Below are 16,946 nucleotides of genomic sequence, written 5' to 3'. Positions count from 1 at the left end.
TGAAATTATTTTGAGGGGCCTGTATGACAGAAAGTACCCCAAACTGATACCAATTTAAAAACTGTACCCCTCAAGGTGCTCAAAACCACATTCGATAAGATTATTAACCCTTCAGGTGCTTCAAATACATTAAAGCAATGTGGAACAAAAAAATGAACTATAATTTTTCCCTCAAAAATATTTATTTAGCCCCAAATTTTCCAATTTCACAAGGGTAACAGGAGAAAATGGACCATACAGATTGTTATGCAATTTCTTCTAAATACGCCAATATCAAATATGTGGTGGAAGGGCTCGGAAGGGAAGGAACACCATTTGACTTTTGGAGCGCAAAATTGGCTGAAATAGATAGTAAATATCATGTTGCATTTGGAGAGTGCCTGATGTGTCTAAACAGTGGAAACCCCCCGCAACTGTCCCAATTTTGGAAACTACACCCCTCAACTAATTATTCCCCTGGCACCAATTACTAAGGAGGTGTCTAAATACCCAATTTCTTTTTACAGGAACTGCAGTCATGAGATCATTCTTGAGTATTTTAGTTAGGTGAATTCTGTGGCCAATTACTTTTATTCCTTAAGTCACCAAGGAAAACTGTGAAGGAAAAAAACACAGTTATTGTAAGAATAGCATGCGCTTACTAGAGTAGGAAATCAAATACAAATATACAAAACTATTATTATTGTATTATTTGGACTGAGATGTGATTTATTAGGGCATGTGGACTACATATAGGCAAGGATAATCACATGGATGCCATGCAATACATGTATGCAGTTGGAGCTAGGCTGTCTGGTACCGCAGTGCAATCCTTTTCAAATTGAGGTTTTGGTCTATTTAAATTTGAAAAGAAATCATCTTAAAAGTAAAATCTTAACCAGTGGTTTCGTGTATTGAATGTAAAGTGCTATTATTACATTTTCAATTGGCAGCTTAATTTAACAAGTTATCTTATTTTTCAACTTGTAGTATATGGGTTGCATTGAAGTTCAACGTTCAATGAGGTCTCTGGATTTTAACACAAGAACCCAAGTGACAAGGTTGGTAATAACAAAAACAGTTAAAGAAGTTTTCCTACCAAATATATTTATTACCTATTTTCATGGTGGGTGATAAATGTATGAACAGCTGGGGTCTGACCACTGGCATCACCATCACTTCTCATGATAGCCGTTCCAAAGTCCCTTATGTGAATCAAATGAATGTCTCTCCTAGTCAACTATCTCCACATCCTCAGCGCACCTAATAGCACTTGGTATACTGGCTGATGGCTGGATCAAGCAGCTTACTTGAAATGCCCTATTTATTATAATGATGGCTGGACGATACATGACAAGCACGTTCTACTCATTGGGTCTCCATATTTCCTTATAGTTAGCTTGTGACCAGACCCCTCACTCCTCCTGTAACTGTTGAACCATGTCTTACTTTGTGATGTCTTTTTTGTTTCTATATGTTCCCGCTTAATTGTAAAGTGCAGCAGATTATGTTGGTGCTGTAAAAATACAATTACGGTATTATTACATGCACACCAGTTTTTTGGCACAAATTAAGCTAGAGTTTGGGCTTCAGCTTAGGAAATCTTCCCCATAAACATTATGTAGACACTCAGTTTTGATTGTCTGTTTAGTAAGTTATTTGTTATAAAAGTTGTTAGATTTTATATTTATGTTCTCTAATTTATATGTCGCAGAGAAGCCATCAACAGACTTTATGAGGCTGTCCCTGGAGTGAGAGGGACCTGGAAGAAGAAGGTGGGTGTATTAACTTGTTTGATTTCAAAGAAAAAGATTGTGAGCACCCTCTACATGAGAAATGCTGTCATACGTAACATGCCATGTTTTACATATTGTTCTTTCTTTAAAGGCACCCAATAAATCTTTAGGATCAATCTTGGGTAGGAGTAATCTTCGGTTTGCAGGAATAAGCATTGCTATAAACATATCCGTCGAGGGACTGAATCTCAGTATACCAACCACTCGACAGGTAGCTAGTTTAACTTTAATCCAATTATTTTACAGTATTTCTGTATAATCTAAATGATGGAATTTAGATATATTTGATTTTGTATATTTATGTAACTTTTGTATAACATCTGGATAATTCAGAAAATATGATAATTTAGTGTCAGGCCTGTATATAAGGATAATGTCTGAATTCACACACTAATATCAAACATAACTTGTATGGATGATCAGTCCCCCCCAAACAATTTAGAAGGTCATGTTGTTCTCCGAAGATTATGTAATTTACACCATTACTAATTAATTCTGTTGCTCTGCCGTTTTAATAAATATGGCTTAAGTGCTCTGGGCATGACCGGAGCACTTCCTAAGCCTCTGCCTTCATGGCTCTATTCTATATGCCCAGCCACAGCTGCCTATACTTCTCTGATAGCTGACTAACTAGGTGAGTCTGGGGGGAGAATAGATTCAGGTAGGAAGAGGCTTGGGAAGTACTTTGATACTTCCCTGAGCACTTAAGTCTCATTTGCATATTAATTAACAGAGCACTTTTTGAGTCAAGGAGCAACAAATTGCATCATCAGAAAGCAACATGGCTTTATAAACTTTTTGGGGGTGAAGGGGTGGATTGATCATTGTGGCAGATTTCCGCTAAGTTATTTACAACCTAGAGATTTTTTAACCCCTTTACACCCAAAGGTGGTTTTCACGTTAATGACCAGGCCAATTTTTACAATTCTGACCACTTTCACTTTATGTGGTTATAACTCTGGAACGCTTCAACGGATCCTGGTGATTCTGAGATTGTTTTTTCATGACATATTGTACTTCATGATAATGGTAAAAGTTCTTCGATATGCTTCGTTATTTGTGGAAAAAATGGAAATTTGGCAAAAAATGTTCTCCTGAGCATGCCAATACCCCATATGAGGGAGAAAAATACTGTTTGGGCGCACGGCAGAGCTCAGAAGGGAAGGAGCTCCATGTGACTTTTTGAATGCAAAGTTTGCTGGAACAATTGACGTACGCCATGTAGCATTTCGAGAGCTCCTGATGTGCCTAAACAATGGAAACCACCCACAAGTGACACCATTTTGGAAACTAAGCCCCTCAGGGAACTGATCTAGATGTGTTGTGAGCACATTGAACCCTCGGGTGCTTTATAAACGTTTAGAATATTGAGCCGTGAAAATAAAAAAAATCACATTTTCCTCACAAATGTTTTTAGCCCCAAAAATTGCATTTTCACAAGGGTAGCAGGAGAAATTGCATCATACAATTTGTAGTGCAATTTCTCATGCGTACGCTGACACCCCATATGTAGGGGAATGCTACTTTTGAGGCACAGAGCAAAGCTCAGACGGGAAGAAGTGCCATATTGGGAGTTCAGATTTTGCTGGAATGGTTTGAGGGTGCCATGTCACATTGGCAGAGCCCCTGAGGTGCCAGAACAACAGAAATCCCTATATGTGAACTCATTTTACAAACTACACTCCCCAATGATTTGATCTAGGGGTGCAGTGATCATATTGACACCACATGTGCCTCACAGAATTTTATACCACTGAGCGGTGAGGAAAGAATAAATTACATTTTTACCACTAAAATGTGGTTTTAGCACCAAGTTTTAATTTTCTAAGGGCTAACAGGAATTTTAGTTTTTTTTAAACAAACTGAGGTCCATTTCTTCCTGAGTGAGTCAATACCCTACATGTAATGCAAAGCGCAGAAGACAAGGAGCGCCAGATTTTACAGTTTTGGTCTGCAGGTGCCATGACCAAATGGGAGAGCCCATGTGCCAGAAAAGCAGAACCCTCCCATAAGTGATCCCATTTTACAAACTACACCTCTCAATGAATTCATCTAGGGGTGCAGTGTTGTGAATTCTGCTCTTGGGTTCCCTCCTGTGGTTGTAGGTGGGAATGCAGTTGTCTGAGTCGCAGTCCTGGCCAGGTGTATCCGCTGATTGCAGTTCTGACTAGGATATTTAGATGTGCAGGATTCATTAGTCCTTTCCAGTTGTCAATGTTTCTTGTGAAGTGTTGGATCACTTTCTCGCTTCTCCTGCTTGCTGCCAATTCAGCAAAGATAAGTGTCTGGTTTTTGTTTCTGTGGCACACATGCAGTGTGCTTATATTCTGTGCTATTCATTTGTTTTTCTCTTGTCCAGCTTAGACTGTGTCAGTGTTTTCTCAGTCTTGTTGGATTCTCTGGAGTTGCAGATATACGCTCCACATCTTTAGTTAGATGGTGGAGTTTTTGTATTTTCTGCTGCGGATATTTTTGGAAGGATTTTTAATACTGACCGCTTAGTATCCTGTCCTATCCTTTCCTATTTAGCTAGTGTGTGCCTCATTTGCTAAATCCTGTTTCCTGCCTGCGTGTGTCTTTTCCTCTACTACTCACAGTCAATATTTGTGGGGGGCTGCCTATCCTTTGGGGTTCTGCTCTGAGGCAAGGTAGAAATTCCTATTTCCATCTATAGGGGTATTTAGTCCTCCGGCTGTGTCGAGGTGTCTAGGTTTTGTTAGGCACACCCCACGGCTACTTCTAGTTGATGTGGATGTACAGTACTACTTAGTCATATGGAAAGACGAGGGAGGGACGGAGCACTATTTGCCTCCTAGAGCACAGAATTTCCTAGAACAATTTGCGGACTCCATATACAGAGCCTTCTAATTGCTAGAAGAACATAATTCCCCCTCACCTGACCCCATTTTGGAAATTATACCCCTTTAGGAATTTATCTACAGATGTAGTGCTGATTTTGACAATAAGCAGCAATGAATGTTGCTGAGTGAAAATTGCAAACTGCCATTGTAGTGACTAGACTGCAGTAGTGACCAGTATGTTGCAGTCACCAGTATGTTAAGCCCGTGCTTCTGGAGACATGCAGGCGTAAGTTAGGCAGGCTCTCATCACTACAGAAATGCCAAACATGTGAAAGCTATATGTTTGCTGAATTTCTTTTGGAGGGTGAGGAGCCATTTGCTTTTCCAGAGCCTTCGTACTATCAGTAATGTAGAAGCCCCCTATATTTCCATTAACAGATGACAGTCCTGAGTAGGGACTTGATTTTATTGTGAATTGAGTTGAAGCTTTTATTGGGAACATTTTACATAATTTTTGGGATCACATTTATCCGGGGCTCTAAGCGGAGCACTTACTTGGGAGTTTCCATCTAAATCTCTGAGTGACATGATTCAGATGAAACTCCCGAGGGATCCTTTCACTATAATGAGGAAGCAGAGTTTCTCTGGACTCCGTCTGGCTTCTGTTCAGTCGTGTCCTTCTTTTCAGAAGTGCGCAAATTGTGGCCGACGGCACTTTTATGAAATCCTAAAAAGACAGACACCGCTGGATCACAGGTGAGACGGCATCCACATTGCCTCTATCTGCCTCATTATAGGGAATCTTCCGTTGAGGGTTCCATCTGAATCACGTGTTTCAGAGATTTACATGGAAACCCCACTGTAAGCGCTCAACGCAGAGGGCAGGATAAATGTGCGATCTTTGGGAGGCAGAATGAAAAAATCAACTGCAGATGAAGAATTGATTGTATTTATTTTTAACACCATTCCTCATACTGTATAAATGATTAGGCGACTTTATTCTTCGGGTCGGTGCGATCACAGAGATACCAGATTTATAGCGGGTTTTTATGTTTGTCTGCTGTCACACACTAACTGACGCTTAATTGCAAAAACTATTTTTTCCATATTTTGGCCCACAGAGTCATGTGAGGGCTTGTTTTTTTGTGGGATGAGTTGATGTTTTTATTGGTACCATTTTCAGACACATGACATTTTTTGATCGCTTTCTATTCCAATTTTTGGGAGGCAGAATGAACAAAAACCAGCAATTCATGATTTTTCTTGGGGGGGAGGTCATGTCATCTCTCATATGGTAAAATTGATAAGTCAGTTTTATTCTTTGGATCAGTACTATTACAGCGATACCTCATTTATATCTTTTTTTATGTTTTGGCACTTTTACACAATAAAAACTATTTTACAGAAAAATAATTATTTTTGCATCTCTATATTCTGAGAGCTATAACTTTTTTATTTTTCTGCTGAAGGATCTTTTTGGTGTCTTGTTTTTTTGCGGGACAAGATAAAGTTTTCAGCTGTGCCATGTTTATTTATATCCTTCTTTTTTATCACATTTTATTCCATTTTTTGTTCAGCGGTATAATAAAGCAATGCTTTTTTACATTTTTTTTATGTTTACTAAAGGGGTTATAGGTCCAGTCGTTCCAGATGCGCTGATACCAAATAAGTGTACTTTTTTTTGTTGTCATACAAATATTTATGGGTAGACTATCTTTTGATTTTTTTATAATTATTATTTTTTTTTTATATTTGAACAATTATTAAAAAAAACAAAAAACTTTTTTTAAACTTTTTTACCTTGTCCCAGTATGGGACTATCATGTTTTGCGGGCTGATCGCTTCTATGGCATGGGGACGCAACAGCATCCCTACGCTATGAAAACTGTTAGCTCTGCACTGACAGATAAAGTTGCTGATCATGCTGTGAGCATGATCTAGCCATTTCACTAGCTATGGTGACCTAGATGTCATCATGATGACATCGGGACACCATGGCCGGGGGTATCCGTTGGGTCTCCTATCCAAGGGCAGAGGGGCTGTCATCTCTGCCTGCTCCTGGAAGGCTGTGATCGCATTAGATTGCATTATTTAAGGGGTTAATGTGCCAGGACCAGTGCAGGACCGATTGTCATCTGACACCCAGCACTGATCGTACGCCCACAGCCTGTGTGCTCGCGATCGTGATGCAGTGATAATACATCCCTGGTCAATAAAGCCCAGGGCGCAGGGACGTATTATTGCTGACAATGTCAGAAAGGAGATAAAGGGAATCTGTCAGCACGTTTTTGCAATGTAATCTGAAGACAGCAGGAGATAGAGCCGGAAACACTAATTTCAGTGATGTGTTAATTATTAGGATATGTGCAGTTGTTCACTTACAATGAAGGTTTTATCATCAGGATATTATCACTGCCAGACTAGATCTCAGGTGCCTGCTAGACTAAACACGCCCCCTTCGCTAATAAGCAACTCACTGTCAATAGACAATGTGCCTAGAGAGCTGTGGTGTAGGTGGGGTTAGCTTCTGGGCTCTGCTACATGCGCCTTCTAAAAACTTTGATTATGTCACAAATACCGCACCCAATAAACTAAGTGGTACATTTTTGGATTCAGGGTCTCTTTTCGTACATTATGCTGCTCTCAGATTAGGTAACAAAAACCTGGTGACAGATTCTCTTTAAGTTGATTTTTGGAACAATTTTTGTGTTTTGCTACATAAATCCACATGAGAAGTAGGAGAAAAGGAATTGTATTATATTTGTATATTATTTCATTCTTACTTCAGTCCATCTTAATATGTTAGGTTATATTTATCCACCTAAATGTGTCAGAATTCCGGCATATACACTGATTTCATGACCTATACAATATTTGTAATGTGTTTTAAACACACTAGTCATTTTTGAAATGTCTTTTTTATTTTGTTGAGATGTCAGAAGGGTTAGTATTTAGCAGCAACTTTTCATTTTTTAAAATTAAATATTAATATTTTTCCACTAAAATATTGCTTTAGCCAATTTTTTTTTTTTAATATTCACCAAGCGTAATAGGAGAAAATGGACCCCCAAAAATATTATGCATTTTCTCCTGAACATGCTATCCCAGTACGTGGCGTGACAGGGTCACTGGCACAGTGTATGAGGGGAGATATGTGTCACGAAGATTGCTTTCTTCCATGATCTAGAAACCTATGAGTTTCTCTTCAGCATGCTATGTGCTGAAGGAGTTAATCGGTCATGTTGGGACAGGTTTGCAGGTGAGTAGATAAGAGATGGTCCAGACCCTACTCACCATATCTCCACCTCAAGGGTGTGCCTGGGATGTTAAATGTACAGGCACTGGCACTGTTTTTTTTTCTTTGTGCTGTAACTTGAAGAGGAAAGACTCCAAAGGGTGCATCCAGGAGGGGCTGAAGATACATGGTGGTCTGAGCGGGCGAATCCCTCAGACATATGGCCTTTGCTATACCTTCTCTTTTTTTTTGTTTTGCTGGTATGCCAGAGAGGCCATGCTTACTTTGCTGAACCCTACTATGGTTTATGCTGTTCCATAATAATCCAGCAGGAGATTTACCACACGAAGCAGCTGAGTGAGTCAACCCCTCACAGTGGTCATACTTCTCTTCGGCCACATGGCAGGGCTGAGAAATGAAGAAGGGCTAGCTGCTTTTTGGAGCACAGATTTGGATGGAATAGATTGAAAACAAGTTGCATTTGTGGACACTCTAGGGTACCAAAACACCAGAAATCCCCAGTGATCCCCAGTCTACTGAAGCGCCACATGACCAGCTCTACCCTCACCTAGTGTATCCTCACCCATCCCCTGTAGACTGTGAGCCCTCGCGGGCAGGGTCCTCTCTCCTCCTGTACTTGTGTGTGCCTTGTTTTACTCATGTTTATTGTACTTGTCTATATTTGCCCCATTCACATGTAAAGCGCCATGGAATAAATGGCGTTATAAAAATGAATAATAATTATAATAATAATAAACCCCCATGAGTAATCCAATTTTGAAAACTAGGGGTGAAGTGAGCATTTTGACCCCACATTGAGCCTTATAAATACTGTCAAACATTTTCGTGATGAAAGTGTAAATTTGTATTAGCTGCAAATGTTTCACCTTTCACAAGGGTAAAATGTTAAATAGACATCACCATAGGCAGCATTTGCAGATCCCCCGAGGTGCCAGAACAGCAGAAAACTCCCCAAAGTGACCTCACTTTAGAAATTACACCTGTCAATTAATTCATCTGTAGCTACAGTGACTATTTGGGCCTCACAAGTGTTTTCACACTGCAACATACATGATAAATTTTTATCTGGAAATCTGAAAATCTGCCAGCTTTGTGCCCATATATTGTGCCCAGCATGAGACATGCACCCCATAATTTGTTAAGTGGGCTATCACCACTACAGTAATGTCAAACCTGTGGATGCTATCTGTGGCAGAGGGGAACTCAGAAGGGAGTGGTTTCACTTGGACTTATGAGCACAGATTTCATTGAATTTTAATTGTGAGCGTCATTTTTCCTAAACACCCTAGAATTACATTAACAGCTGGCGGACCTATGTGAGGACTTGCTTACTGTGGGACAAGTTGTAGTTTTTATTGCTAACATTTTGGAGTACATGACATTTTTTGTTTGCTTTCATTAAAGCTAAGCTCATATTTATCCTGTTCTCTACCCTGAGCACTAAAGATGAATTTCCATCTAAATCCCTCCAAATGCGATTCAGATTAAACCTCCAACAGAACTACAAAAATGATGCAGATGGAGACTCTTTGGACCTCATTTGGCATCTATTCTAGTGGTGTCCATTGTTTTAGGAATGCCCACAACTGTGGTCAACAACACTTTTGTGTGCTAAAAAGACACCTAAAATAATAAGACACCACTGGGATAGAGGCCAGATGGAGTTCAAAGGACTCCATCTTTCTCATTATAGTTGAGTCGAGGGTTTCATCTGAATTACATATTTGCGGGACTTAAGCCCAAAACCTCAACATATAGTGCACAAGATAAACGTGTACTAATCCTTATTTTGCTTTTTGGGAGGCAGAATGAACAAATAAACGGCAGTTCAAGAATTATTGTTTTTAATTTCATTTTTTTATGCTGTTCATTGCGTGGTATAAGAGATAAGACAGCTTTATTCTTCAGATCAGTGAGATTTCAGTGATATAAGATTTTTATATTCTTTGTAATGTTTTGCTCCATTTGAACACTAAAAAGGCTCCTCATATTTTAATTTTTTTTAAAATCAAATTCTGAGAGCTATAACTTTTTTCTTTACTTTTTCTCTAAAAGAACTGTATAAGGGCTTATTTATTGCCAGACAAGTTGAAGGTTTTATTGGTACTATCTTGAGGTGCATAGCATCTTTTGGTTGCTTTTTATTCAAATTTTTGGGATGCAGTGAAAAATCGAACATCACTGAAATACCAATCATATGTTATTTGATATTCATGGACTGTTTAAGAGGAAAAGATTGAGAAACCTTTTTTCTTAACATCTGAGAAAAATTGATGAAGCTGATCAAACACCGATGAAAATCTGATCAAAAACAATAACGAAACTCTGACCATTTTTCTTGTATAAGAAAAATAACTGACATTTGAATTAATGCTAACACTGACACAATCTGACACAGCCTGCTAATGGCAGAGCCTAAAAGACTAACGTACCTCGAGATCATTATTTTGTTGACATGATCATGGGATGCCGAAAGCGTAAAGAGGGAGCCTTCTCCCATCTAGATACCACTGTCATGACTATCATTGCATCTAAGGGGTTAATTGGCCCCAATCTGTTATAAAACAATTCATGACCAATGCTGCATGGTCTACTGTCATATAGAGTTGATATCCATAGCGTTTTCACCCATCGCAGGCGCAATACACTTTCAGTGTCTAAGAATTAGACAGCTTTGATAAATATATGCCCCAGTGGGTTTTTTCCTGACTCTCTCAGCCTGTGTAGTTCATATAGTGTATAAAGTAACCTTGGGATCAATGCTCATGTTTCACAAAGCATAATCAGCTTTCCCCTCGAGTGACTTGTAAATATATTACTTTTTTCTTGCAGTCGTGGCAGTTATTGAGTAATGGTATATTCCACGTATTCTCCTTGCACTGTGAGCGTTAGTGAATATTGCTCTCTGACAATGCACATGGGGGGAATGAATCCATATAAATTCACTTCTACACAAACATACTTTATGTGCTTTTTTTACAGGTTATTGCTAATCATCACATGCAAGCAATCTCCTTTGCATCAGGAGGGGATGTGGTAAGCAATCTTTCAAGTCCAAGTCCAATGTACTTCAAGTGAAATGAAATTAGCTGAGAACAATCCATCACATTTCCTTTTCTTTGCTAGGATACAACAGATTATGTGGCATACGTGGCCAAGGACCCTGTTAACCAAAGAGGTACATAGTATGTGAATTGCCCTTTATCGTAATATGAAGTTATTTTATTTTCATTATTGCTACCTCTGAAAAAAGGCAGCTTGTAACATGATCCATTAGCTCTGCCAACCAGAACTGTATTTTCAATTTGTACTGAGTTAGGCTAGATCAACACGCCAATATTTGTCACGATACAGGTCTCATGGCCAAAGTTTGCTATGTGTCACTGCAATGTGATACCAGTGTTCACGTCCCTATCTTGTTGGATTTTTTGGACTTATTTGGCATGGAACCACTGGAGTTCCATTCACTTGTATTGCATTGTTATGTAGCAGCTACACAGCGTGATTATATTTTCTCAACGTGGGCACAACCTTGGAAAATATGTAAGAGGAAGCAGTGATACTCCTGAAGAACTCTTGCGGGATGTGACCATATTGAGGAAAGATTGCCATCTGCTGCCTGGGCGCAATCAGGTGGAACCAATATGTACTGGAAAAATTGTAGGGGGAGCAGCTTTGTGTGCTGGACCCAGTCAGGGGAATCGCAGGACAAAGTCATGGGATATAAAAGCCCTGCACACCAAACTGTAGGCAGATTTGGGGTCAAGAAAGAGAGAGGGGCAGACATATACTAGGGATGCCGCTGAGGCCAGTGTGACAGGCCTCAGTGAGAAGTCTGCACCACCAGGGTGCCAGTCACCATCTGACAAGGTTCAAACTGCATCTGGACTTCATTGGTCAACACCAGGACCTGCTCCCTACTCTGGTCAAGACCCAGAGACCAAACATTGCCTGTCAAGTGCCTGACCCCAGTCCTCTCCGCTCCAGGCCCAGAAAACTTTCACCGATGGTCAAGCAGTGAAGATCGCAAGGAGACAACGACTAGAGAGGCACGCCAGCAATTGCAGAGGGACAGCGCGAGTGAGCAGGGCAGTCACTTCCAATTTTTACATACGGTACTGGGGCTTGCCCGGATCAGTACAACAGGTTGGGGGGAGGGAGCCGTTTGGTGCATGGGTGGCTCAATGCACTTTAATGAAATTCGTCAGAAAGACTTGCGGCCTAGCGGGAGAACCCGGTGAACCCGCCAGGGCCATAAAAAAAAGAGAACCTATGTGATAGCCCCTGTGAATGGGTGTACCACCTTCGTGAAGAGGACATTAGTATTATATAGTGGAGAAGTTTCATTGCTATTTAACTAATTGTTATTTGCTTTGTAGTTTGAGTTGCCTTGTTATTATCACCAACTGTTCATAATTACTGTAAATTACTATAGTATTTAAACAGAATTATATAGTTCAATGACTGCTACTGCCTTATGTTATCTGTGCGTTACATCCAGTCACCTACATTACAGATACACGCAATATTAGGGCACAGTGTTATGCAGTTACACATGAGGATAAAAGAACAGAGGATGGCGGTCACACTTTAGAGTGGAGGCGTTATAACAAAGGCACAGATCAAAATAAAGCAATTACATTTCAGAATAGAGGATCAGAGGTTGGTGGTTACACTTTAGAGTTTAGACAGAGAGCTTGGCTGTTAACAGGCAAAGAAGAGTCCTTTAACATAGTTTACAATATAATTAACAGAAGGTGGTTGCAAGGCTTAGCAAACTGGCTAATGGCATGTCTTAGAACGATAGTCTTCCCAAAGTGTTCAACAATCACTGATATATCCAGATCGATCCACCTCTAATCATGGAGTGTTTTCTTCGGTAAGCTCAATTAAAGTAATAGTCCAGAGCGACAATGCACCCCCTAAGCCTAGGCTGCTTCTGAGTGGAGCATTTACGGAGATGAGCAATGTACCATTGAAGGTGAGCAATTACTTGGCACCCTGCAAGTATCCTGTATGTGTCTTATTCTAATTCATAGACATGTGCACAATTATTGCTGGGCTTTGGGCAGTGTGCAGCAATGTTTCTCCACATCAAGACAAATGAATGCTAATTACCATATGATTTTCTGAGTAAACCTGCAAAACTGAGCAACCATAAAAATTCTTCAACTACTTAACAATCAATATTTATGAAGCCGATTGACAACCATGTCAGATTTACATGGCCAAAGAGTTATCGACTGCATTACAGCCAAGTCTCTGCTCACATGTCATGCAGCTACTGGTGACAACACAGTAGTTTCTTAGTATATGTCATCAGTTATTTAATGACCTCCAAGTGTTACCTTTCCCGCCACAAGCACTGCAGTTCGTGTCGAGTTTCTCAGATAGCCCAGTGAACTCCTCTGACATTATCACCTTAGGCCTTTTAAGGCCAGCTCTGGGAGAAGGTGGTGATTGAATATTAAGTAGCATTGTTCAGTTCCGTATGCTGTCATCACAATTGGCTTGCAATAATGCGCCTCTCCTTGCAATTTGTTTTGCTCCTTTACCAGGACTTCTATTTGCTCCACAGCTGGACTAAATGTTTTTCAAATAAATTTACCAATTCCACGGCTTTCCAGCTTGTATACTGTTGACTGTAGTGTTCAGTTTCTAAAGGCCCCTTCACATTAAGCGACGCTGCAGCGATACCGACAACGATCCGGATCGCTGCAGCGTCGCTGTTTGGTCGCTGGAGAGCTGTCACACAGACCGCTCTCCAGCGACCAACGATGCCGGTAACCAGGGTAAACATCGGGTAACTAAGCGCAGGGCCGCGCTTAGTAACCCGATGTTTACCCTGGTTACCATGCTAAAAGTAAAAAAAAACAAACAGTACATACTTACCTACAGCTGTCTGTCCTCCAGCGCTGCGCTCTGCTTCTCTGCTCTCCTCCTGTACTGTCTGGGAGCCGGAAAGCAGAGCGGTGACGTCACCGCTCTGCTTTCCGGCTCACAGACAGTACAGGAGGAGTGCAGAGCGCAGCGCTGGAGGACGGACGGCTGTAGGTAAGTATGTACTGTTTGTTTTTTTTTACTTTTAGCAATGTAACCAGGGTAAACATCGGGTTACTAAGCGCGGCCCTGCGCTTAGTTACCCGATGTTTACCCTGGTTACCAGTGAAGACATCGCTGGATCGGTGTCACACACGCCGATCCAGCGATGTCCGCGGGAGATCCAGCGACGAAATAAAGTTCTGGACTTTATTCAGCGACCAACGATCTCCCAGCAGGGGCCTGATCGTTGGTCGCTGTCACACATAACGATTTCATTAACGATATCGTTGCTACGTCACAAATAGCAACGATATCGTTAACAATATCGTTGTGTGTGAAGGTACCTTAAAGGTACTGTCACACTAGACGATATCGCTAGCGATCCGTGACATCGCTAGCGAGGACGCTGCAACATCGTCCAGTGTGACAGGCAGCAGCGATCAGGCCCCTGCTGGGAGATCGCTGGTCGGGGAAGAAAGTCCAGAACTTTATTTCGTCGCTGGACTCCCCGTAGACATCGCTGAATCGGCGTGTGTGACACCGATTCAGCGATGTCTTTGCTGGTAACCAGGGTAAACATCGGGTAACTAAGCGCAGGGCCGCGCTTAGTAACCCGATGTTTACCCTGGTTACCATCCTAAAAGTAAAAAAACAAACACTACATACTTACCTACAGCTGTCTGTCCCCGGCGCTGTGCTCTGCACTCCTCCTGCTCTGGCTGTGAGCGTCGGTCAGCCGGAAAGCAGAGCGGTGACGTCACCGCTCTGCTTTCTGGCTGCCCGGCGCTCACAGCCAGACCAGAGAAGCAGAGCGCCGAGGACAGACGGCTGTAGGTAAGTATGTAGTGTTTGTTTTTTTACTTTTTAGGATGGTAACCAGGGTAAACATCGGGTTACTAAGCGCGGCCCTGCGCTTAGTTACCCGATGTTTACCCTGGTTACCGGGGACCTCGGGATCGTTGGTCGCTGGAGAGCTGTCTGTGTGACAGCTCTCCAGCGACCAAACAGCGACGCTGCAGCGATCCGGATCGTTGTCGGTATCGCTGCAGCGTCGCTATGTGTGACGGTACCTTAAGTTCTAGAGGACACTTTGCAAGAATCTAAAAATCCCATTAGTCATCTCCTCTACTACCTATCACCTCCGCAGTGATGGGCAAACTGAGAGAATCAATCAATCAATCTGTGAAGCAATGCCTACAAATTTCATTTCTCATTGAGATAATTGGCCAGATTTGCTTTCTTGGGCTGAATATGCTCAAAAGAATTAATTCAGTTTCTGAGTCATAGGGAAAATCTCTCTTTGTCACAATGAATGGTTCTGAGCCTCGTCTTCCTCTGCCAATCTCATCAAAGATCAAAGTCATCTTCCTGTTCTAAATAGTGTCTTTCAGGATATTCATGACATCTGGACTGAGGTATCCAATTTGGCAGCAGCGGCAGTGGCTATAGGAAATAAGAGTCTTGATAAACACCATCAACCTGTTCCCAACATCTATCCTGGTGATAAAGTTTGGCATTCCACCCAAAACATCCATTTAAAGACTTGTTTTAAGAAATTGCTCTCAAGTTTATTTGTCCATTCCAGATTATTCAGCAAATCAATCCAGTCACTTTCCATCTGAAGTTATCTCCCACGTTAAAAATTCCAAATGCTTTTCATTTCTCTTTTCTACATATTCTGGTCCTCACTATAATCTCTCCTACTATCAAGACAGCTTCTGCTTCTACTTTCTTTTGATCAAGACATGGACAGAGAGATTAGCTAAATTCTTGACTGTAAGATGGTCCATGGGAATCGCTTCTGTTTGATAGAATGAAAGGGATACGGTCCCAAAAATAGATGGTGGGTCCCTAAAAATTATATTAATGCTCCAATATTTCTTAGGAGATTTCATGTCAAGAATCTTATTTATTATGTTACAGACTCTTCTATTATAAACCAGGAGGGGCCCATAAGAATGATTTTGAGAAAGGTCAGGAATCAGCCCAGAATTACATGGGATGACTTGATCACTGACCTGAAGAGAGCTGGGACCACAGTCTCAAACATTACCAATAGTAACACACTACGCCTTTATGGATTAAAATGCTGCAGGATACACAAGGTTCTCCTACTCACGCCAGCACATGTTCATGCCCCCTTGAACTTTGCCAATGACCATATGGATGATCCAGAGGAGGCATTGGAGAAGGTCATTTGCTCAGATGATACCAAAATAGAACTTTTTGGTATCAAATCCACTCTGTGTTTGGAGGAATAAGGAGGATGGGTACAGCCCCAAGAACACAGTCCCAATTGTGCATGGTTGGGGAAACATCATATTTTTGGGGTGCTTTTCTGCAAAGGGTACAGGACAACTGCACCGTATCAAAGGGAGGATGGATGCGTTTAAGCATTGCGAGATTTTGGCCAGAAAACTCATTCCATCAGTAAGAGCATTGAAGATCAGTTGTGTCTGGGTCTTCCAGCATGGAAATACTCCAAAACACACAGCCAGGGCTCAGTAAGAAGTGGCTCAGTAATAAGCATTTCAAGGTCCTGGAAAATCATGTGAGGGAGCTGAAGCTCAATGTCGCCCAGCGACCGCCCCGAAACCTGAAAGGTCTGGAGAAGTTCTGTATGGAAGAGTGAGCATATCCCTGCTGCAGTGTGTGCAAACTTTGTCATCAACTACAGGAAACACCTGAGCTTTGTAATTGCAAACAAAGGTTTCTCTACCAAATAATAAGTTCAGTTTTTCCATTGTATCAAATACTTATTTCATGCAATAAAATGCAAATTATGTAAAAATTATACAATGCAATTTTCTGTTTTTTTTTTTAAATTCTGTCTCTCACAGTTGAAGTGTAGATACGATAAAAATTACAGACCTCTCCATTCTTTGTAGGTGGGAAAACTTGCAAAATCGTCAGTGTATCAAATACATATTTTCCCCACTGTAGTTATTAGTTTTATTGTTATTCTACCTTGTAGCAATCCAAAGTGCTATTGTTGAAAAAATAAGATTTGAAGCTACATGCAAATTAGCATAGACATGCACTGCAGGCGATGGGAGAGGGCATGGTCTAGTG

At 41.0% G+C, this 16,946-nt stretch overlaps 1 protein-coding gene across 2 annotated transcripts in view; it reads left to right on the top strand.

Moving 5' to 3' along the window:
- SHC2 (SHC adaptor protein 2) overlaps positions 1-16,946 on the top strand; it is a 162,592-nt gene that overhangs the window by 36,383 nt on the left and 109,263 nt on the right. For both annotated transcript variants that reach the window (XM_069767820.1, XM_069767819.1), the window contains exons 2-6: positions 970-1,040; positions 1,694-1,754; positions 1,867-1,986; positions 10,815-10,868; positions 10,959-11,010. In XM_069767820.1, the coding sequence (XP_069623921.1) occupies positions 970-1,040; positions 1,694-1,754; positions 1,867-1,986; positions 10,815-10,868; positions 10,959-11,010 (358 nt within the window). The remainder of the gene's footprint in view (positions 1-969; positions 1,041-1,693; positions 1,755-1,866; positions 1,987-10,814; positions 10,869-10,958; positions 11,011-16,946) is intronic.

This window comes from Ranitomeya imitator, chromosome 1, assembly GCF_032444005.1.
Source record: "Ranitomeya imitator isolate aRanImi1 chromosome 1, aRanImi1.pri, whole genome shotgun sequence".
Lineage (NCBI taxonomy): Eukaryota > Metazoa > Chordata > Amphibia > Anura > Dendrobatidae > Ranitomeya > Ranitomeya imitator.
Note: the sequence above shows the minus strand (reverse complement) of the source record. Positions and strands in the feature narration are given on the sequence as shown.